General features: G+C 40.9%; 1 protein-coding gene and 1 long non-coding RNA gene across 31 annotated transcripts in view; both read left to right on the forward strand.

Annotated features, from left to right (window-relative positions):
* Positions 1 to 1,110: 1,110 nt before the first annotated feature.
* LOC125364852 lies at positions 1,111 to 10,368 on the forward strand. Of its 3 annotated transcripts, none has more exons than XR_007213577.1 (5): positions 1,111 to 1,427; positions 1,533 to 1,670; positions 5,231 to 5,278; positions 8,287 to 8,367; positions 10,000 to 10,368. It is a non-coding gene; the product is annotated as an uncharacterized LOC125364852 (long non-coding RNA). The 3 variants fall into 3 exon arrangements; XR_007213575.1 differs by having other exon boundaries at positions 1,111 to 1,407; XR_007213576.1 differs by having other exon boundaries at positions 1,111 to 1,226.
* A 1,861-nt stretch (positions 10,369 to 12,229) lies between these two features.
* Positions 12,230 to 24,137, forward strand: part of Sec31a (SEC31 homolog A, COPII coat complex component) — a 69,884-nt gene continuing 57,976 nt past the window's right edge. For 6 of the 28 annotated variants that reach the window (XM_048364573.1, XM_048364575.1, XM_048364579.1 and 3 more), the window contains exons 1-4: positions 12,231 to 13,047; positions 18,507 to 18,586; positions 19,484 to 19,607; positions 21,802 to 22,000. In XM_048364573.1, coding sequence (XP_048220530.1) covers positions 12,473 to 13,047; positions 18,507 to 18,586; positions 19,484 to 19,607; positions 21,802 to 22,000 — 978 coding nt within the window. In that variant the 5' untranslated portion in view covers positions 12,231 to 12,472. Of the gene's footprint in view, positions 13,304 to 18,506; positions 18,587 to 19,483; positions 19,608 to 21,801; positions 22,001 to 24,137 lie in introns of all 28 variants that reach the window. The other 22 variants (XM_048364580.1, XM_048364595.1, XM_048364589.1 and 19 more) reach the window with 10 other exon arrangements.

The following is a 24,137-nucleotide window of genomic DNA, read 5'->3' on the forward strand; positions in this document are numbered from 1 at the left end:
CCATAACCTGGAATTTAAATCATAAAATTTTCCTCTAAGGTACTTTTCCACTCTACAATCCTAGATTTATCAGCATTTCCATCCCATTTTACACTCTTCCTACTCCATTAGCTCTTTTTTCATAAAAATGCTTTCCAATCGTTTAACTTATACTTCTTTGTGGGCAGGCTTCTCATTTACCCACACTTCTCCTCAACTATGCCTTCCATGCTTATTTGAATAACCTATACCAACAGAATCTGAGTTCAGGTTAGATTGGTCTGAAATTGTGCTAAATACAACTTCCTACCAGCCAGATTGGGCGTCAGGCCTGTCTTGCAAAGTTGGGCTAACAAGTAGTGAACAATCTCAGAGTTAGGCAGGTCAGGCAAAAATCTGGCTTGTACTCTACCTAACCACGATGCCATTCAATCTACCACGAAGCCATGCAATCTAAAAGGACCGGGCACGCTTAATGTAGTTTTTCCCACTGGCCCCTCCTTGTGTTTTCATTGTTTCTTTCCAGGGCTAAGTAGCCTGGGCTGGCCTAGAACTTGGTATCTTTGACCACCGCCCCCTAAGTGCAAGGATTACAGGTATGCCCCAGGATAACACCGGGCTCCGGTGCGATCCTCAGTGGAATAACAAGACCAAGGCAAGCAGATCCCCTAGTGGATAACCGCCGTCAAAGATAACCGGTAACCGGAAGGTAGGTAGAAAGAAGGTGCAAACTTGGAGGTGAGCCCTGAATCCTACAGGAGCCAAAGTCGGATTTCCGAAGCGGCCCTGTCACGTTTCCCGCCCCACAAACACGCACGTCACGTAAACGTCGTGACGCAATGTCACCTCCCACCGGCCTACAGCCTGTCAGGCCCAACACCGGCCTCCTGACCCCGCCCACCCCGCCGATAGTCCGACCGATCCGGTAGCTGCTGGCCGGCTCTCACGTGCCGGGGGTGTGGGGGGAGGGGAGGACAGACCGCGCTCCCGGCTTCCCACAGTGTCCCAGGTCCTGGAAGCCCCGCTGCATAGCATCTTGGGGTCGTCTTGTTTCGTGAGGCTCCCGCTTCAAATTCCCGCGATAACTTGAATCACGATTAACCTTAGTCCCGCCCTTCGACGTTTAAACGACTCGGCTTCCACCTTGTGTCGCGGTAGGCGCAGAGCTCGTTGCCATAGCCAATCGGAAGCCAGGTGATATCGCCGCAGCCAATTAGGAACGCAGGGCTCGCTCTCTGGGTTGCCGAGTGGGTAGCGACTTTGCAGTTGGCGCCTCAGTTCCTCTCGGCTGCTCCTAGTGAATCCGTCTCCATCACGTCTTTGTGAGGCTGGTAGAGGGAATGAGAAGCCGCGAGGCAGAACCAAAAATGAAGGCGAATCCACTGCAGGCCGGTGGATCTCTGCACATGGTTTCTAGAACTGTTGAGGGTACGGCGAGAGGGGGACTGGTGGGTAGTAGTGATGGTGGTCACGGTGTCCAAGAAACAGAGCATGGAGAAAGCATGGAGGCGTAAGTGACTTTCTGAGGTGCTAATCATTTCCTTACATTTCAGCTGGTGATGGGGAGGACACGTAGTCGCGTGTGGCAGCATGAGATTCCAGAGGAGCTTGGATGAGGAGCTGCCGAGTCTTATTTCAGTGGTGGTTCCTTTTCCGAAAGTCATTTTGACACCATGAGGGAAGCCAGTGAGGTGAGACCCTTAGGGATCTGGGAAGCTGCAGTGCGGTGGGGAAATGGGGCATCGTTGATTGCTTTCAGAATTGAGGTTTCACAGCAGTGCCTCGTTTAAATCCTTTGTATTTACACGCGGAGACTTGAGTTTTAATAGAAATAAGAAAAGGGGTCAATTTAGGGCATCGTTTTTATTTTATCTTCGACAAAGAGACTCAGCAAGTTAAACTGCCTCCTCCATAACGTTACAAACCGTGGTGGGAAAACAGTCGTGTTAGTAACTCATAACTGACTCTATCTAGCTCATGTAACTCGATTTGTAGACCTAACAAGATTATTTCCTTTCCTCTTTCTATTTTGTTTAGATCCATTAAAAAATTGCTGTCAAGATATTACTTATTCACACCTGCTTTTCATAATGATGGGTTTCTACCTTAACTGAATGAAACTAACAGCTTTTACTTGTGTCTTGTTAAAAGGCACAGGCCTAAGAATAGTCTGAACTGTAGATGTTGTGGGATGACCAAGGCAAATGCGTTTGGATATATAGATGCGGCTAGGGATAGGGTTGAAATACTTCTTTTTTTTTTAAGTACTCAGCCAATTAAGATCTGAATTAAGATAAATAAGAAAAAATGGCATTGTTTCTAGTTTATATTTGAGAAAAAGTTACACTTCTTAACAGTTTTCTTGACAGTTTGAATACCGTACAGCATATGCTTAGACAATTGGCAACAATCAGCACAATCAGTATTTTGCAATGCTGAGGATGGAAGCCTGGGCCCTGTAAATGCTAGGCCAGCTCTGTGCCACACTGAACTTTATTTTAATTTTATTTTATTTACTTATTTTTGTCAGTAGTGGGGCCTGGAAGCTGTCCCTGAGCTCTTGCTCAAGGAGCCATAGATCCACTTCCAGTTTTCTGGTGGTTAATTGGAAGATCAGAGTCTCATGGACTTTCTTGCCTGGGCTGGCTTTGAACCACAGCCTTCAGATATCAGCCTCCTGAGTAGCTAGGGTTACTGGTGTGAGCCACCAGCGTCCAGCTTGTTTGTTTGAGGTAGATCTCACTGTTGTTGCCCAGGCTGGGTTTGAAATTGTGGCACTAGGATTACTTAACCTTCCCAATTCAGTCTCCTAAATAGCTGGAAGTACAGGACTTGGCCAATTTTTGAATATTTTCGTTGTGTTAAAAAGAAACCAATACTTACAGCTAGCCCTCCCTCTCTCTGGTCCCTAGAAACAGCTAATTTACTTTGTGTGGATTTGCCTGTTCTGTATTCCTCACATAAAATGGAATCATAGTTCAGCAAAATTGTAACATATCCATCCTTAATTTCTTTTCATTGCTGAATTCCATTGTATGTATAAGCCACAATTTATTCATCCTTTTTTTTTTTTCTCCTGTTCCTAGGGCTTGAATTCTGGACCTGGGCACTATCCTTAAGGCTACTCTACACTTGAGCCACAGTTCCACTTCTGGTGGATAATTGGTGATGAGTATCTTAAAAAAGACTTCTCTGCCCCTGCAGTCTCCAATCTCAGCCTCCTAAGAAGTTAGGATTACAGGTGAGAGACACCAGGACCTGGCTACATTCATTTGTGATTTTTTTTTTTGGGGGGGGGGTGTTCTGGGGCTTCTTGCTTGAGCCATGTTTTCAGCCCAACTTTGAGGTTGTTAGCATTTTTTGACTGTTATGAATGATACTGTGAACATTGGTTTATAAGTTTTTGTGTGGACCTGTTTGCTTTATTGTATACCTAAGTGAAATTACTAGGTCATATGCTAACTATTTAGTGAGGCACTTCCAGATTATTTCCAAAAAGAAGTACACTGTTTTACCTTTTCACCAGCATGATGAGGATCAAATTTTCACCAGATGGATGAGTTCAAGTTATGCCATATTTTCATCGGTGGTGATATTGTGTGGCCACTTTTTTTGTTAAAGACTCAAAACTTTGTGGGAAACCTAGAAGGTACTCTTTTGAGATTAGTGACAACAGCTTAAGAAGTATTTATTTTTTTTTGTGGGGGGGCGGTCCTGGGGCTTGAACTCAGGGCCTGGGTGCTGTTCCTGAGCCTCTTTGTGCTCAAGGCTAGCTCTACCACTAGAGCTACCATGCCACTTCCGGCTTTTTTGAGTAGTTTATTGGAAATGAGAGTCTCACGGGACTTTTCTGCCCAGGCTGGCTTCAAACCAGGATCCTCAGATCTCCTGAGTAGCTAGGATTACACTGGTGCCTGGCAAGATGAATTTTTTGATGCTTAACAAAACTATGTATTTGAAATTAGAGGATGTAAGGGAAAAATAGGATTAGAATATAATAGTATTCAAATTCTTTTTTTTTGGCCAGTCCTAGGCCGTGAACTCAGGGCTTGAGCACTGTCCCTGGCTTCTTTTTTGCTCAAGGCTAGCACTCTGCCACTTGAGCCACAGCGCCACTTCTGGCCATTTTCTGTATATGTGGTGCTGAGGAATTGAACCCAGGGCCTCATGTATATGAATGAGGCAAGCACTCTTGCCACTAGGCCATATCCCCAGCTCCAGTATTCAAATTCTGAGTTAGGATCACTAAAATATTTTTGAAGTGGTTACTATTGAAGAGTACTTACCTTTGAAATGGCAGTTGAGCCCACCATGGAAGTAGAGCTGTAGGTTCATCATGGAGTGCTGTTAAAATGGGTTCAACAGTAACTTAAACTGCTTAAAAGGGAACCAGTTCAGTACCTGCAGTAATGGCTCTTTTCTGCTTGATTGGATTCCATCTCACTATAGTGCAAATGAGTTGCAGAGAACTGCTCTTAGGAAAAAAAAATTGCTTAAAGACTCAATGAGTAGAACCCACTGGCTTACTTAACCGAAGCCAGAAAGTGGGATGGAGGTGTGTGATACTTACTCTTGAAGAGTTCCTCAGGAAGAGGAAGTAGGAATGTGATCTTAGTGCCTTTTAAGATCCTCAAGTTGATATTTGGCTACATTTTTGCTTTGTATCTTTGTATATGTGCCAGTCCTGGGTCTTCAGTGGTCCATGAACTTTTTTTGCTCATAATGTTAGTGCTTTGCCACTTGAGATCCTCAGATCACAGCCTCCTTAGTAAGTAGCTAGTATTATAGATGTGAGCCACCAGCACCCCGCTACATCTTTGCTTGCTTTTTCTTTTTCTTTCTTTCTTTCTTTCTTTTTTTTTTTTTTGGTCTTGGGGCTTTAACTCAGGGCCTGGTGCTGTCCCTGAGCTCTGCCATTTTGAGCCATAGTGCCACTTCCATTTTTCTGGTCATTTGGAGATAGAGTCTCATAGACTTTTCCTGCCCAGGTTGGCTTCAAATTTCAGTCCTCAAATCTCAGGCTCCTAAGTAGCTAGTCTTACAGTATGAGCCACTGCTGCCCAGCAATCTTTGCATTCTTTAGAAAGTCCATATCCGATGATTAAACCTTTCACTGCTGTTCACATAATGAACTGTTGTGATTACCAAATGTTTAAATGAGGATATGTGAGCTTTACAAAAAGCTAGTGTTACTGCAGAAGGCATTGACCTTTGCACAAAATGACTTAAAAGAAAATATCTCTTTTTTCAGGAATTATACTCTTGGAAATATCTGGACAAGTTACACAGATCTTGGAAGGTAATGGTTTGATATCTGCAAGAAAGGTAGTATGTATGTCTTTGTTTCAGAGCTATTAGCTATTCCTGGAATAATAGCAGTGACTTGAAAATGGACAGTTGTCCCAGTGAAATATTATTTTTTTTTTTCCAAAAAGGCCTTAGTGAAATCTAATTGCCAGTCTTGTGGATAGACGTGATGGGGACTGGCCACACAGGAAAGAATAATGACAGCTAATGTTTATTAGTGTATACCAAGCATTGTGCAAAGGTTAGTACACAGGGAGAAGGCTTCTGTTTGGTTTTTTATAACTCTGTGAAGGCAGACATAAACTTTGAAAGCCGCCTTGAGTTTTAAATTTGTGTTGGCTTGAATCTTTTCGGTTAACTTATAAGTTACACATTTTGCTTTTGGGGTATGAGTATGGGGTGACCCTCTACTAGCCAATATTAAATAGTTCCAAATAAGGCTAGGCAAGGTGGCTTATGCTTGTGTCCCCCACTTCTTGAGAGGTGGAGATTTAGAGAATTGCAGCTCAAGACCAGGGAGGGGCGGCACATCTCCACTCAGGCCAGGCCTGGTGATATATGCCTGTATGGGCAGTAGGTAGGAAGATGCAACCTGAGGCTGGCCCCAGGCAAAAATTTGAAATCCCACCCAGACCATGTTTTTTTTTTTGGCCAGTCCTGGGCCTTGGACTCAGGGCCTGAGCACTGTCCCTGGCTTCTTCCCGCTCAAGGCTAGCACTCTGCCACTTGAGCCACAGCGCCGCTTCTGGCCGTTTTCTGTATATGTGGTGCTGGGGAATCGAACCTAGGGCCTCGTGTATCCGAGGCAGGCACTCTTGCCACTAGGCTATATCCCCAGCCCCCCAGACCATGTTTTAAAGAGAGGGAAAAATGCTTAAGACACTATCTCAGTTCTGTGAGTCTGGGTGGTTCTGGCTCAGAGAGATTCAGGCCCGGACTGCTACATACTGAAGGAGAGGAGGGCATCAGCTTCCAGGCTCACCTGGCACTTTGGTTCCTTTCTGTCTATTATCTATAGAATTTAGTTCCTCACATGCACACCTTTTCAACGTCTAAGTGTCTTAAAAGAATAGCTAGCTTCCTTTAGAGAGAAAGATTGATCCAAACAAACTGCCAAGATGAAAGCTTGTCTTCAGACTTGGTCCTGGTACATTGAAGGAGGTAACTGTGTACAAGGGTATAGTGAATACTCACCCTTGAAGTAGATGTAGCAGTTCCAATTTATTAAAGAAGTTAGTATTTAAGCAAATTAGAAGCAGTGCCCTCCCCCCCCCCCCCTTTTGGCCCCTCCTGAGGCTTGAGCTCAGAGCCCAAGCACTATCCTTGGCTTCTTTTTTCTAAGATGTATGATTTAGTTTTAGTTTGCCCTTTCCCTTACATATAGCTGTAGGTATAGATGTTAAATAACTGATGTGATACTCCAAGTTTCTAATTTGAACTAGAATTATTGCTATAAATTGGGTACCCATTCAGATATTTTTTGGGATGCCACTATATTGCAAGGGTTACACTGTTCAGAGTTGTTTTAACTATGTCACCAAATTACTTAATATGCAGTTACAAAAAGATTTGTTTAATGAAGGATATGGTATTCAGCATCATTGAAACATTTTGGTCTCTTCCCCAAAAGCTTGATTTTTTTTTTTTTTTTTGGCCAGCCCTGGGGCTTGGACTCAGGGCCTGAGCACTGTCCCTAGCTCCTTTTTGCTCAAGGCTAGCACTCTGTCACTTAAGCCACAGCGCCATCTCTGGCCTTTTCTATATATGTGGTTCTGAGGAATCAAACCCAGGGCTTCACCTATATAAGGCAAACACTCTTGCCACTAGGCCATATTACCAGCCCCTGAATTTTTTTTTTTCCATTATGAGCATACGTTATTTTCCTTGTGCTGCTATTTCCCAGTCTCTGGGCTTCTGCCTCTTTGAGATTAAAAAATAAATACTACGTCAAGCAATCAGAATGCCCATGGTAGAACACATTTGGTGCTAGAGACTTAACAATTTGTCTTTTACTTTCTTTTATTACTATTGTCAATTTCCTTGCTAGAAGAAAAAATGCTCCCCTTTTCTTTTGAAATGTTTCCCTATGAAATCTTGCTTAATTACAAAAGCATAACATAGGTAAGGATTAAGCAGTTTTATAATGAAGTAGTGACCCTTTCCATATCAGGCCTGATGCTGAGAATTTACTTCAAGATGAGGTGAATAAATTTTATTTATTTTTTTGGTGCTGGTCCTGGGGCTTGAGCTCAGGGCCTTAGGGGCTATCTCTGAGCTTCTTTAGCTCAAGGGCAGCACTGTACAACAGTACCACTTCTGGCCTTTTCTGAGTAGTTTGTTGGAAATCAGAGTCTCATGACCTTTTTGCTCGGCTGGCTTTGAGCCTTGATCCTCAGGTCTCAGCTTCCTAAGTAGCTAGGATTACAGGTAAGAGGCACCAGCACTTTGCTTGAAATAAAGTGTGTGTGTGTGTGTGTGTGTGTGTGTGTGTGTGTGTGTGTGTGTGTGTGTTGGTGTTGGTCCTAGGGCTAGTGCCATTCCTGAGATTCTTTGTGCCAAGGCATGCGCTGAACCATTTAAGCCATAGCTCCACTTGGCTTTTGAGTTATTAATTGGAAATAAAGTCTCACAGGCTTTCCTGCCCACACTGGCTTTGAACCACAATTCTCAGATCTCAGTGGCATGAGCCACTGGTGCCCAGTGAAAGAATCCTTCTTTTTTCCATTCATAGTAAAATCAGAGGTCTTATCTGTTCTACACTATACAATGGAAACTTACTGAAATAGACTCTTGCTAGGTAAAGCAATGAAAAACCATGAGTAGTAGAGCCTTAATGAGAAAGGGTAAATGTCCAATGATTAAACTTTTCCACTGCTGTTCACATCATGATTTGTTGTGATTAAATGTATGTGGATGAGGACATTATAGAAAAAGAAAATTGTGAGATTTAATTATATATGATTGTAGTGATTTGCCTGTCTGAATGTTTTTCCCTTACAGGAATAAAACTGAAAGGTATTTTTCTTAGGAAGTGTCATCCGTCCAATTTCTTTGATCAAGAATTTGAATATCTATAGTAAGGTAAGAGCTTTATTTGGTCAACAGAAAGTTGATATTTACTAGAGAATAAGATTGATACTGAAGTCTGAATTAAAGTAAAATAGGGTTTCAAAGCTTCCAGATTAATAATTAGATCTGAGAAATGCAATGGGAAAAGGTCAAAAAGTTATCTTTTTTGTTTTTTGTTTTTTTTTTTGGCCAGTCCTGGGCCTTGGACTCAGGGCCTGAGCACTGTCCCTGGCTTCTTCCCGCTCAAGGCTAGCACTCTGCCACTTGAGCCACAGCACCGCTTCTGGCCGTTTTCTGTATATGTGGTGCTGGGGAATCGAACCTGGGGAATCGAACCTAGGGCCTCGTGTATGCGAGGCAGGCACTCTTGCCACTAGGCTATATCCCCAGCCCCCCCCAAAAAAAGTTATCTTTTAAAAATAACAATACAGGGCTGGGAATATGGCTTGGTGATAGAGTGCTTGCCTTGCATGCGTGAAGCCCTGGGTTCGATTCCTCAGTACCACATAAACAGAAAAAAGCCAGAAGTGGTGCTGTGGCTCAAGTGGTAGAGTGCTAGCTTTGAGCAACAGAAGCCAGGGATAGTGCTCAGACCATGAGTTCAAATAAATTAATTAAAAATAACAATACAATCCTTTTAGTCCCTGAAATTATTAGAAATAACACCTAAGTATACCAGGGGATTATAGTCCTATCAATAATAGAGAGCAATAATAGGAAGGAACAAAAGTAGGAAAGAAAATGAAGCTGAGAATCTCAAACAGAACACCAATTCTGTTGCTGATTAGGCATGCTAGACGTTTTTCAAATTTGCTTATATGTATATATAAGGGTGCTGTAGGTATATAGACAGATAGATAGATGTATGTAGATGTATATATAAGGGTGCTGTAGATAGATGATTTATTGTGATGGTACTAGGGCTTGAACTCAGGGCCTCATACCCTCTCTTAGCTTTTTGGCTCAAAAGATCTACTTGAGCCATACTCCACTTCCATCTGCTTGTTGATAATTGGAGTAGTTAAGGGTCTTGAATTTGTCTGCTTAGCTTGGCTTTTAACCTTGTCTTAGGGTTACAGGCTCTCTGTATATTTATTATATTTCTGTATTTTCTATTTTTTAAATGTATACAAACCTAAAAGTTGATTTTGAAGCCCTTATCTAAAGGTTTATGAAACATTTTGTTTGTTTTTTTTTTTTATTTTTGTGGCCAGTCCTGGGCCTTGGACTCAGGGCCTGAGCACTGTCCCTGGCTTCCTTTTGCTCAAGGCTAGCACTCTGCCACTTGAGCCACAGCGTCACTTCTGGCCGTTTTCTGTATATGTGGTGCTGGGGAATCGAACCCAGGGCCTCATGTATACGAGGCAAGCTCTCTTGCCACTAGGCCATATCCCCAGCCCCTTATGAAACATTTTAAAAAACGAAAACATTGATTGGCTTCCTCTGTTCAGCTAAACATGCTCTTGGCTGTTATAGAGCAAATGGCATTGTATTTGTGTTTTGTGATGGTTGTAATTCAGAATTTTAAATCTAAAAATCTGAGAAGTCTACATTTTTTATTTGCTCTGGGATGAGACTTGTTTAGTAGTACATTAAAGTAAATTTAAATAATTGGAAGTAATTAATGTTTGCTTACTTTTTTAGATACAGGTAGTCCTTGAGTTGCAGTTTTCCAACATGTGATTATTGAAGACCAACCTGTAAATAATGCTATTGCCTACTTGCGCAGATTAATTTCATGACAATTTATAAAAATGGATTATCAAGAAAATAACCAAATAACAGGACAGCAAACAAATAAAAATGATACTGCCAGTGAAATTGGATGATGACTACAAAGCAAACCTAGGTCAAACCTAGGCTTGTATCAAGCTATGGTTATGATGCTTTTTAAAAAAAAAATAAAATTGCTTCAACATCTTGTTCCTTTTCTTTTATTAAATAGTATAGGTAACATCAGCATTGGTAGTTTAAATTGTTCTAGTAATAAAGCTACCTATGGTTGGAATGAAATGCTTACTTCTACTTTGGATTAGATAAAATAAAAAGCAAATCTCAAGTTTGGCCAGGGTTCAGGCTAAAGCATTGGTGTTAGTTGGTGCATTGAAAACGTGATAACTGAGTATTAAGTGATAAATGAGTATTTGTTTAGTAAAGGCTAGTCACTTGTTGGTGTGAATCAATGAAATTGTATGGTGAAATTGCACAGTAGTTACGACCGTATTGTGTAAAACTTTTGCAGGATTTGGATGTTATGTTATAAAAGATGTAAGCAAGGGAATGTTATTACTGCTTCCATTCTATGCAGTTCTAATATGCAGCATAGGTGAAATGTTTCAGTCCATTATGGAGGCTAAGGTGTGATGGAGCATTATATAATCACAATCACCAGGAAGGGGAATTTTATTCAATTAAGCTCACTGTATTAATCATAACAAGCCTATTGGTGGTCCTAGTGAGAAGTGGTTGTAACAATGTCTCAAGTATTACCAGCAAAATTTTCACATTAGAAAATTCTTAAGATACTTCATGATATTGAAAGAACAAAGGATAAAATTTTGATAATGCATGGGAAAGACTTTAAGTGTACTGACAAATGCAAGTACTGATAACTACTCTGAGAAATTACAAAAACACTCCATCACTTTCTAATATTTTACACTACTAGAGATTAGTCTCATCTAAACTAGGAATTTTTATATTTCTAGTCAACCGCAAGGAAATTGATACTAAAAACTCACATTTTCTTAGATTAAGTTAACATTGCAATTGAGTTTATCATTGGACTTTGTATCATTTAGTCCAAGCCTTGGGTAATGGAAGTATTTTCCTAAAGGGAACATTTTCCATGTTGTAAGTTTAGAGTTTGATGAAGGTTTTGTACACAGGCTACTTAACTGCTCTTAAGAAAAGGAGACAAAGATAACCATTGAGTGAACATAGTCCAATAAGATGCAAAAAAATTAATTTAAATTTTGTAGTTTTCAGTTGTAATAATTATCTTGCGTGTGTATGTGCATGCTGGTACTAGGGCTGAATTCAAGGCCTTTTAGCTGGACCTCTATCTACCACTTGAGCCCCAGTTGCACTTGCAGGTTTTTGCTAGTTAATTGGACACTAAGGAGAAAGTTCCAAAGTTTATCTGTTCATGTGAATGCCCTTTATTTTTTGATTATGGCTATACCAAAGTTTGGACTTTTAGCCTGCTTTGTTTGTTGGTTATTATTTGTAGCCGAAGTCTTGGATATTTTTGCCTGGGCATTCCCTAGAGCCACCATCCTTGTCTCAGCATCCTGAATAATGGGAATGTAGGCTTGAGTCACAGGTACCTTGTTCAAATTAAAGTCGGATTTTTTTTGGCCACCTCTACAGGTAAATTAACTTGATGGTGTAAATTACAACGGAAGGCATTTATAACTAGAAATTGGCCACTGTAAGCTAACTGAGCTAGATTTGGTTTAAGTAAATTTAGTTTTGTGTGTTCACACCTGTAAGACACTAGGGGTACTTAGTTCAGTGAATACAAAAAAGTTTTTTCTTGTGCTTAAGCAGTTTTGGCCACGTTTTACTTGCTGTGTGTGTGTCTGGGAATATGGCCTAGTGGCAAGAGAGCTTTCCTCGAATACATGAACCCCGGGGTTCAATTCCCCAGCACCACATATATAGAAAATGGCCAGAAGTGGTGCTGTGCCTCAAGTGGCACAGTGCTAGCCTTGAGCAAAAAGGAAGCCAGGGACAGTGCTCAGGCCCTGAGTCCAAGGACCAGGACTGGCAAAAAAAAAAAAAAAAAAAGTATGTGTATCAGCTTAATTGAGACCCTATGCATCTTAGGCTGGCTTCCAACTCAAAGTCCTTCAGCTTGTGACACCTTACCTTTGTGTGCACAGAGCAAACTACCTTCCAGTTGCACTTGGGAATGGTGCTGAGCGTTGGGTCATGGGTATGAGAAAGTGGGTCCAGAAAGCCTCTGTCCTGACCACTAAAATGTTTGCTACGAAAACTAAAAGTACACGCAGGCAACTCACAAAGACTACGTTTTACTTGAAGCTATCACTATTCCTTAAACGAAATGCCTTGAGAGGGTCCCAGGTTTCCCAAGTTGGGGGTATTCCTGTAGATGTCACAGGTTGAGCATCCCTGGTATAAGTGGCACCACACTGGCAACGAGCCGGGTCACCGGCCCATACGGTACTCGCAGCCCGGTTTTCCTGTGGTTTGCGGCTGGCGGTGTGCTGCCGATGCTCTTCAGTGCTACGTGGCGTTCCCGCGGGCCACCGCCGTCCCTCAGTCCGCTGGCTACGCCCAGAGGGACACATCCTCAATCCCAAATCTGGCGTCCACACCCAGGGCGCCAACCCTCAAAGAAGTGTCCGTGACCCGTAACCCCCGAGCTCGGCCAACCAGAGCCCGGCCCCTCCCACCGCGGCCCCGCCCCCCGCAGCGGCTCCCGGAAGTGCTGTGGCGGGCCGGGTGGGCGGGGCAGCACGTCGCATCCGGAAGTGTCGGCCGGCAGGGCGGGGCTGCGGCTGCCACGTTGGAGCGGAACGTGGAGGTGGCCCTGGCCGGGGAGGAGGGGCGGTGGCGAATCCTGGGAGAGTCCGAAGGGCGCTACGCCGGCCGCGGAGCGTCTCTGTTAGGCGTGTTGGCTGGCCTGCTGCCGCTGGGCCTCCTCGCCGACCGTCAGGGCTTGAGGTAAAGTCTAGGCCAAAGCTGAGACCCCGGCCTGGCTCTCCGCCCGCCCCGTCAGGCTGAGGCCCGGTCCCTGGTGACGGCGCGCCCCGGCGTCCTCGGGCTCCGCGGGACAACGCCTGGCCTCGGCTCTCCTTCAACCATCCGGCGCGTCCTCCTCCTCCTCCAATTCCCAGCTGAGCCCGACGTCCCTGAGGCTTAGGACAGCCGCTCGCCCGGTCGCCAGGAGTCGCCGCCGGGCTGCTCTCCGGAGTTTGAGGTTAGGAGACCTTCAGACCCGGAGCACAAAGAGATGCGCTCCCCAAGGGCGAGGAAGGGGAACGAGCCTCCGATGATTTCGCTGACTCGGGTTTGCTTGGGATGTTTGTTTGTTTGTATTTGAGCGGTTGCCAGTTTTAAGGGTTCAGAGGTTGGAACGGAAGGCCACTTATCATTTAGGGTTGGATGGGGGGGGCGGGAAATCAATAGTCGGTCAGTCACAGCCCATACGTGGAATGACCAGGAAGTGGCATTAAGTATTGAATGATTTTTCTGAAAGTTGTGGTGCTAAGTTAAATTGTGGGGTAAATTAATTCAAAATACTGCCTGGACCCGTGAGCCTTATCAATTTTTCCGAAAGCTCAGAGAACTAATTTTACATAAGTCTGTTTTGAAATTGTGATGGTGTGATGTGGTCTCCTAAACTGTCTGCAGAAAACTGGAAATTGGTTTTTCGTCGTCAGTTGTAACTCCATTTAATTAATAATTAGCTTTTCCTTGTATCACAGTATCCTTGTTTTCCTTCCATCTCGATAGTTCTTGAGCTGGCTAACATTTGGCTTCCTTTTTAGTGGTGGTTCTGTGCTCCTTCCCAGTTTTGCCTTACAGTTCTGGGGGAAAGTTTATAGGCTTTAAGAACTTTTGAGTAGTTTGAACTGTTTTTGTAATTATTAACTAATGTTGCACACATTTAGAGTTACTTGAGAAATTTTGAATTTCAGATGGCTTTGGCTTATCCTACTTCTACACTATTCTAGACTATTTTCTGAAATAGCAGTATGAGTGGAAAGAAATTTGTAAACTATAAAAAGAACCGGTTGATTAGCTATCGTTTGAGATTCTCCTTTTTGAGAATATTAAAATATTTGGCCATTGCCTAGAAAAACATGCCTACACACCTACAATTTTCTGTGTGCTTTGATGAGGTTTACAAATCCCAAGTTTATGAGGTGATATAAGGTGATGTTACTAAATTTGATTTTTATATCTTTTTTTAGAGTCGAATGTAAATGTTACATTGCCATTAGAAGTATCTCCATTCTTACATAGGTTAACTTCAGCTCAGAAAGTTTTATCGTGCAGCAGATTAGTATATTTAATTCAGTAAACAATGCAGAATAGCTTCCTTTCTTCGTGTTTGGTTGGGTGAGATGAACCTAGAATAGTGACAATACTAAATTAAACCTGTAGAACAAATGTTCCTGTCTTTAGTAGCTAGTTTGTGCAGACAGGATGGATCTTTACTAAAATGAATGCTGGTGAGGGATTATATTGCTACTTTGGAGTTGAAAGTATAGAGTCCATTACCTCTTTGACTTTTCACTTTCTGAGGGATGACTGGGCCAGCTCTGCACATACAAAGCATATGAAGATTGGCTAGTTTTCAAAGAATAGTACTCTTCAGATTATAGGTTTGCTTCACAAAATTTGCAACTTGAAAAGGAGCAGAAAGATTTCATTTAATTGAATGCAATTATTGTGGACAATTATTGGATGAAAAGTAAGGAACATTGGTGTTCCTTCCTGTGTTCCTGAAGACAAATTGAGATAGACTTTTAAAATTGTGATTTTTGTAATCCTCATTTATGAACATTTATTTATGCTAGGGACTGTTCAAGTACTTATAGAGTAGTAGTAACTCAGTTCTCACAAGGGATGATTGTAGGTACTCTTACTGTATTATTTTGCTAAGAAAGGAGCCAAGCTATCCATAAGTACAGTTATCTCACCAGAATTAGAGCTGAGACATTGAGACTGAGATTTAAACTTATGGTGTCTGTTTCATAGCCCAAACTAACTGCTGTGCTATAAATTTTATTTTCCTGGTGGTATATGAATAAGCTACTGTCCTTAGGAAAATTGTATTTTATTTTTATAATGTCTATGTTCTGTATAAAATGTATTTAAATGAAGTAAGTATGAATAATGTGAATTCTAAAACATATAACATTGAACAAAATTACACACAACTTTTTAAGCTAGTCTTATTTTAAAATAAATATTGTTTCATCTAAACATTCTTTATAATTTCCAGAAAATCTTTTGCAATGAAATGAGTGTTTTTAAGGGAAGGAAATACACATGGATCCAGTAAAGCTGTATTTTAGAATGCTTTTGAGAGTGAGTACAATAGGTAGATTGTGGTAGACTTTACTACATGGTCTAAGTCATTATGTAGTTTAGTGGGGGTTTTTGCTTTTATACAGATGCCACTAACCGTTGTATTCAAGTGGAACTGCTTCTAACAGAACATTGAGTACTTGAACTAAGAAATAAACTTAATAAATCTTTGAAATTCCACTTAACTGGGGTAGTACTTGTGAATGTTTCTCTGTGTTACACATTAAGCACTCACTAAATAGCCCTTGGACCTTTGCTGCTAGAGATACCATAATTCTAATCATTTTTAAATAGCTATCTTGTTTTTCTTGTTTAGGATTTATTCTGAAATCAGGAACTTTTTTCCACCTAACAATATTTCCCCATGTTTTAAGTAGTAAAAGTTCCTCTAAGCAGTTAAGAATTCGAAAATTGTTTTATATAAAACTGGTCTTTCAAGATCATCAAGTTACTTATGTTCCTTTAAACATTCATATTCAAAACATCTGCATACTTAATACCAGCAGTTTTAAACCCAAAAGATAAAAATTGAGATTGAAAATTAACAAGGTAGCACATTAAATTTGTAAAAAACTCTAATTGGACAATATAAAACAATCTTTGCCAATCAGATATTTTGAAGTATCTAGCTAAAGCAGAGAGTCATTACAAGATGCCTCAAGTGAGGCACTGACCCATCCATGTAAGCAGTACAGAGCTTATTGAGGTCAATGTGGATTGGATTAACAGAGCAGTTTTCATGAAAGAGCTGGAATTTGAACTTACTATTAAAGTTTAAAAAGAGAGCACTCCCTGCTTTACTTAGGATAAGCTGGAATGCTTCACCCAAAATAATATTGGGTGTGATGTTTTAATCAGCCTCTTGAAGCTTTTTTTTTTTTCTTCTGTCTTTGAGTTCAAAATCAGAGCCTCATGCTTGCTACACTGGTGCTATACCACTTGAGCCACTCTTCCAATACCTGTGTTAATTAATTAAAAAAATTTTTTTTTTATTAGCCATGGGGCATGGACTCTGTGCCTGGGCGCTGTCCCTGAGCTCTTCAGCTCAAGGCTAGCACTCTACCATTTGAGCCACAGCGCCATTTCTGGTTTTCTGGTGGTTAGTTGGAGGTAAGAGTCTCATGGGCTTTTCTGCCCTGGCTGGCTTTGAACCATGATCCTCAGATCTCAGCCTCTTGAGTAGCTAGGAAGTGGAGCTGTGGCTCAAAGTGGTAGAGCACTAGCCTTGAGCAAAGGAGCTTATGGACAGTGCCCAGGCTCCGAGTTCAAGCCCCAAGAAGAAAAATGAAGAAGAAATAATAAGCACATGGACTTTGGAGCTGAACTTGTGATCTCAAATCTTGGCTCTCGCTCTTTTGTGCTAGCATGCAAAATATGTACCCTTCTGCTCCTTAATTTTACCACCTGTAAAATGTTCAAATAGAAAACATTTAAATGACAAGATTAAAACATAGTGTTAATTTAAGGCTCTCCTAGAGAAACTGTTAAAAGAGTATGAACTTAATCTTCTAAAGATGACTATGGAAACTGACAAATGGTTCTGTTACAGAGCATTGAGGATATTTAACTACATACCTAAGGCTAAAACAAAAGTGGGTATAAGGAAGAAAAAATAACCCCAAGTAAAAAGAAGTGGAAAGAAAATAGAAAGTAGAAAAAGAGTTTATATTGCCATATCTGTGATAGCCGGGAGTCAAAGGACATCATTTAAAGCTGACAAATAACGTTAGTAGAAGTTTAAGCATAGTTAACAGTGCAAAGGTAAAGAAAAGATAGTGCTGTTGACTATAACTGTAGTGCAAGAGGGGCAGTGATATTATCCAACTGAATTGCATTGTGCTGCTAGTAGGGATTCAGATTTTCAGGGTAGTAAAGTCTGTAGGTATTAACAAACACAGCGGGCAACAGTGGCTCATGTCTGTGATCCTAATTACTCAGGAGGCTGAGATCTGACAGTCATGGTTTAAAGCCAGCCCAGGCAGGATAGTCTGAGACTCTCACCTCTATTTAACCACCAAAAAGCCAGAAGTGGAGATGTGGCTCAAGTGGTAGTAGAGTACGAGCCTTGAGCAATAAAAGCCAAGGGACAGCACCCAGGCTCTGAGTACAGCCCTAAGAAACACACACACGTCTCTGAAACCTGAAACATTTCTGGTCCCAGGCATTTGGGATAAGTGGTATTCAATCTATAACTAGAATAGCCCAATGTCTGTATCAAAATAGCACCACAAAGTTTTTGTGGTTCTGGAACTTGAACATTAGGGGCTTTGTACATGCTAGTCAGTGCTCTGTTATTGAACTGTATTGTCAACCCAGGTTTGTTTGTTAATACTGAATATTTCCAACAAGCAGTGTCTTAAGTCCATTGGCATTACTTGAACATTGCTTAAATTGGAATGGTTTGCTCATTATGGTTCTGTACTGTGTTACAGAATATATTAGTATATTTCATATGTCTGTCTGTGTCTGTCTGTCTGTCTCTCTCTCTCTTTTTGGTCTTTGGGCTTGAACTCTGGGCCTGGGCACTGTCAAGGCTAGTGCTCTACTACTTGAACCACAGTACCACTTCTGGTTTTCTGGTGGTTAACTGGAGATAAGGGGCTCACAGGGACTTTGCTGCCTAGGCTGGCTTTGAACCTTGATCCTCAGATCTCAGCCTCCTGAGTAGTTAGGATTACAGGCGTGAGCCACTGGCACCTGGCAAATAATATATTTCTTTTATTTATTTATTTATTTATTTTTGCCAGTCCTGGGCCTTGGACTCAGGGCCTGAGCACTGTCCCTGGCTTCCTTTTGCTCAAGGCTAGCACTCTGCCACTTGAGCCACAGCGCCACTTCTGGCCGTTTTCTGTATATGTGGTGCTGGGGAATCGAACCCAGGGCCTCATGTATACGAGGCAAGCTCTCTTGCCACTAGGCCATATCCCCAGCCTCTTTTATTTATTTTTAAATTACTTTTATTTTCCTCAAGTAGTTGTATAAAGGAGTTGCCATTTAACAAAGCAGATTATGAATACAATGCATATTGATCAATGTCACCCCTTTCATATTCATATGTCTTTATGAAATGTTCTATTTAACAGAATGAAGTTAAAGGAAATAGATCGTACAGCCATGCAGGCATGGAGCCCTGCCCAGAACCACCCCATTTACCTAGCCACAGGTAGGTTCAAAACAGAGAAGATGGCATGAGTAACCTAATTCTTATCTTTTATCTCTGGTTTATTCATGACTGTCTTATTAAGATGTGGCTCATCTCCTGAAAAATCTCTTTTCCAAGTAAGATACTTCCATTCTCCTTGGCAGCTAAGTTGGATGATCTTATGTGTTCTCTTAACACCTTGTACATTATAACATTCATTGATCAGGACATGTTATGTTACCTATCTTTTCCTATTGCACAGGGATTGTGTTTATCTTTACTCTTTCAGTATAAGGAACAATGAATATGTAAAATACAGCCTGAATAAATGAAGAACAAATTTGATGCAAGCATTTTTATTTACTTTTTGTGCTGGTACTGGGGCTTGAACTTGGGGCCTGGGCCTGTCCCTGAGCTTTTTATTTGCTGAAGACTAGTGCTGTACAACTTCAGCCACTTTTTGCTATAGCTCCACTTCCAGCTTTTACTAGTTATTTGGAGATAAGACTCAGGTACTTTTTTGGTGGGGCTGGCTTTGAACTGTGATCCTCAGATATTAGCCTCCTGAATAGCTAGGATTAAAGATGTGAGCCAGTGGTACCCAGCTGATGAATCATTTTTATATAAAGAGAAGTAGAGTTATATATTGTGTATGGCTACAAGTAGTTAAAGTAAATAATGGTGTAGTTTATATATCTACAGGCCTAAGAAAATACATGTACTACCCACACATCATCTTCTAGCACTGTGTACAGTTTCATTACTAGAGTAATTGAAGCATGTTCTCAATAGCATATGCACTAATATAGTAGTCATGAACAAGATAACAGAAAACCGTGGTTCTAATGTTATTTTATACCACTTTCTTGTATTCTTTCATTTTTTCATGTTTAATTATTATAAATCTGTTTTCTGTAGGAACATCTGCTCAGCAGTTGGATGCAACATTTAGTACCAATGCTTCCCTTGAGATATTTGAATTAGACCTTTCAGATCCATCGTTGGATATGAAATCTTGTGCTACTTTTCCTTCGTCTCATAGGTATGAGGTTCAGCCTTAAATTCATGTGATTATTTAATTTTATGTTATAATTGATGCCTACTTGGGTCAGTGATTATGTAATTGTTAGAAACTAAGCATGAAGTGTTTTGTGAAAACATAAATGTATTTTTGTGAAAATGAAAGGAGTGTTTATATATCCTATTGACTCTTACTCCTGATTCTAATGTGTAGGATGAGACAGAGAAGCTCATTTCTTAGTGTTTTTTTTTGGCCAGTCCTGGGGCTTGGACTTGGCCTGAGCACTGTCCCTGGCTTCTTTTTGCTCAAGGCTAGCACTCTGCCACTTGAGCCACAGCGCCACTTCTGGCCATTTTCTGTATATGTGGTGCTGGGGAATCGAACCCAGGGCCTCATGTATATGAGGCAGGCACTCTTGCCACTAGGCCACATCCCCAGCCCCCTTAGTGTTTTTTTCTTATTAGTGAACTTTGTTGATATCTCATATCTTGTTCATGTAGCTATGTCTAGGGAAAGGAGCAGTTATATTAACCACGATGTCTATGTGATTCTCTCCTAATAGCAAGTTATTTTTATTTTCTTCTTTGTTCTTATCTATATTTAGAAACTTTTTTTTTCTTTTTGGCTGGTCCTGGTGCTTGAACTCTAGGCCTGGGTACTGTCCCTGAGCTTCTTTTGCTCAAGGCTAGCACTGTACCACTTGAGCCAGTGCTACTTCTGGCTTTTTGGGGTATTTTTATTGGAGATAAGCATCTCTTAGGCTTTCCTACTTGGGCTGGCTTCAAGCCATGATCCTCAGATCTCAGCCTCAAGCAACCAGTGCCCAGCTAGAAACAGATTTCATTAAAAAAATTATTGACATGATTTCTGGTACGCTAAGTATTTAGATCACCCTTTTAAGTACTTATGCTCTATGATAATGCGGAAAACGGTGCTTTCATTGAGTAATAAAATAAGCATATTGTCTCAGTGTTTTATCAGGTTTTAAAGAGATTGTACCTTACATAACAATATAGCTCAAATCATGGAGTTTTATGGGCCCTCTCATACTCTGTAAAGCCTTTTGTTGTGATGGGAAGCCAGGAGACTTTTTTTCTTGCAGTTTTTTTCCTTACCACCATATGTCTCACCACATGCCTGTGTGCCACCTTTATGTCTCACCTCCACGTCACACCATGCTCTTTTGTTCTCTATCATAAGTCATAGATATAATTTTTTAATACCCTATTTCCTCTTTTTATTAAGTTTTTGTTAGACTTTTGGGCCAGTCCTGGGGCTTGAACTCAGGGCCTGAGCACTGTCCTTGAGCTTATTTTGCTCAAGGCTAGCACTCTACCACTTGAGCCACAGTGCCACTTCCGGCTTTTTCTGTTTATGTGGTGCTGAGGAATTGAGCCCAGGGCTTCATGCATGCTAGGCAAGCATTCTACCACTAAGCCATATTTCCAGCCATAGATGTAATTTTGATATCACCTTTGATACACTGTTTTCCTTAGAAAATTTCAGGTAACTCCCTCCAAACCAGCACTGTTAAAAACAGGATACCTATTTCATATAGAATGTATGCACTCTTTTTCAAGAAAAGTTGATGGTAGCAGCTCCATTTTATAGACAGAACAGATTAAATAACTTACCCAGGGTCTCTCTCACAGTTTCTAAATGTGAAGAAACATTTTCAAGCTGGTATCTTTTGATACATAAGTAAACTTTGCTACTTTGTATTACTGCTGCAGGAATCTTAATGCTAGCCAGCTCTGGTGGTTTACACCTGTAATCCTCTTTACTCACTAAGGCTGAGTTCTAAGGACTGAGGGGAAGGAGACTCTATCTCCAATTAACCACTAAAAAAACCCCAGAAGTAGCACTGTGGATCAAGTGGTAGAGTGCAACCTTGAGTGTCAGGGACTGTACCCAAGACCCTGAGTTCAAGCCCCAGTATTAGCAACAAAAATAAAAATAAACGAACCCCCAACAACAGAAAAGGTTTTATGCTTTGGAGATTACAAAATCTAATATGGAGATGTGACTATAAGTAAAACATAACACCCCCATTTCACCAAAGTCATGCAGCTACTAGAAGTTGAGGAGAAACAATGTTTTCATTGTATTTGGAAAAACATAAGAAGTTAAATGTAATTGCAAATTCTTTTCTACTAATTTCTACAAATTCTTTTTGGCTTCACAAATATGTTACTATGTTCGTTTTCTTCTAAAGGTATCACAAGTTGATTTGGGGGCCTCATAAGATTAATCCCAAAGGAGATGTCTCTGGAGTTCTGATTGCAGGTGGAGAAAACGGAAATATTATTCTTTATGATCCTTCTAAAATTATAGCTGGAGACAAAGATGTTGTCATTTCCCAGAATGACAAGCATACTGGTCCTGTGAGAGCCTTGGATGTAAACATTTTCCAGGTTTGATTTTGATATTTATTCTGAGTTCTCCAAATATCTATTAACCTTTTGAAATAAATGTATAAATCTGCTATGCCTTAATCTTAGTATTAATGCTAAAAAGTTGTGCCTGTATAGATTGATTGAGTGTATTTGTTTTGAGAATGGTAAGTTCAGAGTTATGATCAGGATGAATAATACTCCTTGGAAGCTGCAGGCTAATAGGTCTGGAGGTATTATGTCATCTGACTGGACAGTTTTTTTTTTTTTTTTTTTTGGCCAGTCCTGGGGCCTGGACTCAGGGCCTGAGCACTGTCCCTGGCTTCTTTTTGCTCAAGGCTAGCACTCTGCCACTTGAGCCACAGCACCACTTCTGGCCATTTTCTGTATATGTGGTGCTGGGGAATTGAACCCAGGGCCTCATGTATAAGAGGCAAGTAGTACTCTTGCCACTAGGCCATATCCCCAGCCCTGGACAGTTTTAATTATTAGAAATTTCAGAGGTTAGAAACTTTACCTTGTAAAAGTTCATGCTTGCAGTCTGAGGTAATTTTGCTTTTAGAATTTCATTTTGTTTTACTTCCTTGATTAATATTTCATTTGTTAAAGGCACCAACAGTAGTCATTGTTTTTATTCATAGTTGATTATCTAACTCATAAAATAGTGGTTCAATAAATAGTAATGCTTGAAAAAATTGTGCTAGGTCTGCATTATGCTGGTGCTGTAGTGTCTAGATAAATTACTATATTAACTGAGAAATCTTGTAATTATGACAAAGATATTACTTACAACTATTTGAAATATAATAAAACTTATACAGATAATGGAAATTTAATGTAGCCAATTGATATTCTCTACTATCACCTTTATTAGTATCTCTGTGTGTGTATGTGTGTGTATGTATGTGTGTTGGTGATTCTAGAGTTCGATTCACAACCTCATACTTCCTAGGTAGCCATTCTACTGCTTGAACACATCTCTAGTCCTTTTGCTTTCATTAGTTTGAAATAGTATCTCACTTTTCCCCTGGGCCAGTCTAGACTGCAATCTTTTATGATTTGCACGGAGCTGGGGTGACAGACACATGTCGGTCATTGGTTGAGATATCATCTCAAGAACTTCTTTCTTGGGCTGCATTGAGCTGTGATCCTTCTGATCACAGCCTTTCAAGTAGGTAGGGTTACACATGAGCCATCATGATGGTAGATTTAGCTAATTCTGTTCCCCCCTCCCCTACTTATCTATTCCTCCCCTACTTATCTATTGCTGAGTTTTTTGTCTGATACAATCAAATGTAAAACTGCAGAAAATAGTTTTTCTGTGTGCTTAAAATGATTGATTAAAGTTTATTCATGTAATTATTATTATTATTATTTTTTTGGCCAGTCCTGGGCCTTGGATTCAGGGCCTGAGCACTGTCCCTGGCTTCTTCCCGCTCAAGGCTAGCACTCTGCCACTTGAGCCACAGCGCCCCTTCTGGCCGTTTTCTGTATATGTGGTGCTGGGGAATTGAACCTAGGGCCTCGTGTATCCGAGGCAGGCACTCTTGCCGCTAGGCTATATCTCCAGCCCCTCATGTAATTATTTTTGTAATGTCTTTAAACTTAATTCCATTCTCAGACTTTTAAAAATTTTAAATAGGCATGTAATATATTTCTCTAAAAAACTTTCACTCTTCCTTCACCTTTTATTTTTTTAATGGTACAAAGGATTGAATTCAGAGCCTTGGACATTCTGTGTAAGCCCTCTGCCTCTGAGTTATATCCTTAGCCCTCTAAAAAACTTTTAATTTTGATGAAGAATTATACACAAATATTTAAGAACTAGACATGTGTTTTTAATAATATAGAAAAGTGTATCTACCAAACTTAACATTCTCTTTATCTGAGCAGTTATTTCGAATTTTCTTTATTCATAAATACTATTTAGTTTTTTGATTTTTTTTGGCCAGTCCTGGGCCTTGGACTCAGGGCCTGAGCACTGTCCCTGGCTTCTTCCCGCTCAAGGCTAGCACTCTGCCACTTGAGCCACAGCGCCGCTTCTGGCCGTTTTCTGTATATGTGGTGCTGGGGAATCGAACCTAGGGCCTCGTGTATCCGAGGCAGGCACTCTTGCCACTAGGCTATATCCCCAGCCCTTTAGTTATTATTTTTAAAT

Source organism: Perognathus longimembris, chromosome 16 (genome assembly GCF_023159225.1).
Source record: "Perognathus longimembris pacificus isolate PPM17 chromosome 16, ASM2315922v1, whole genome shotgun sequence".
Lineage (NCBI taxonomy): Eukaryota > Metazoa > Chordata > Mammalia > Rodentia > Heteromyidae > Perognathus > Perognathus longimembris.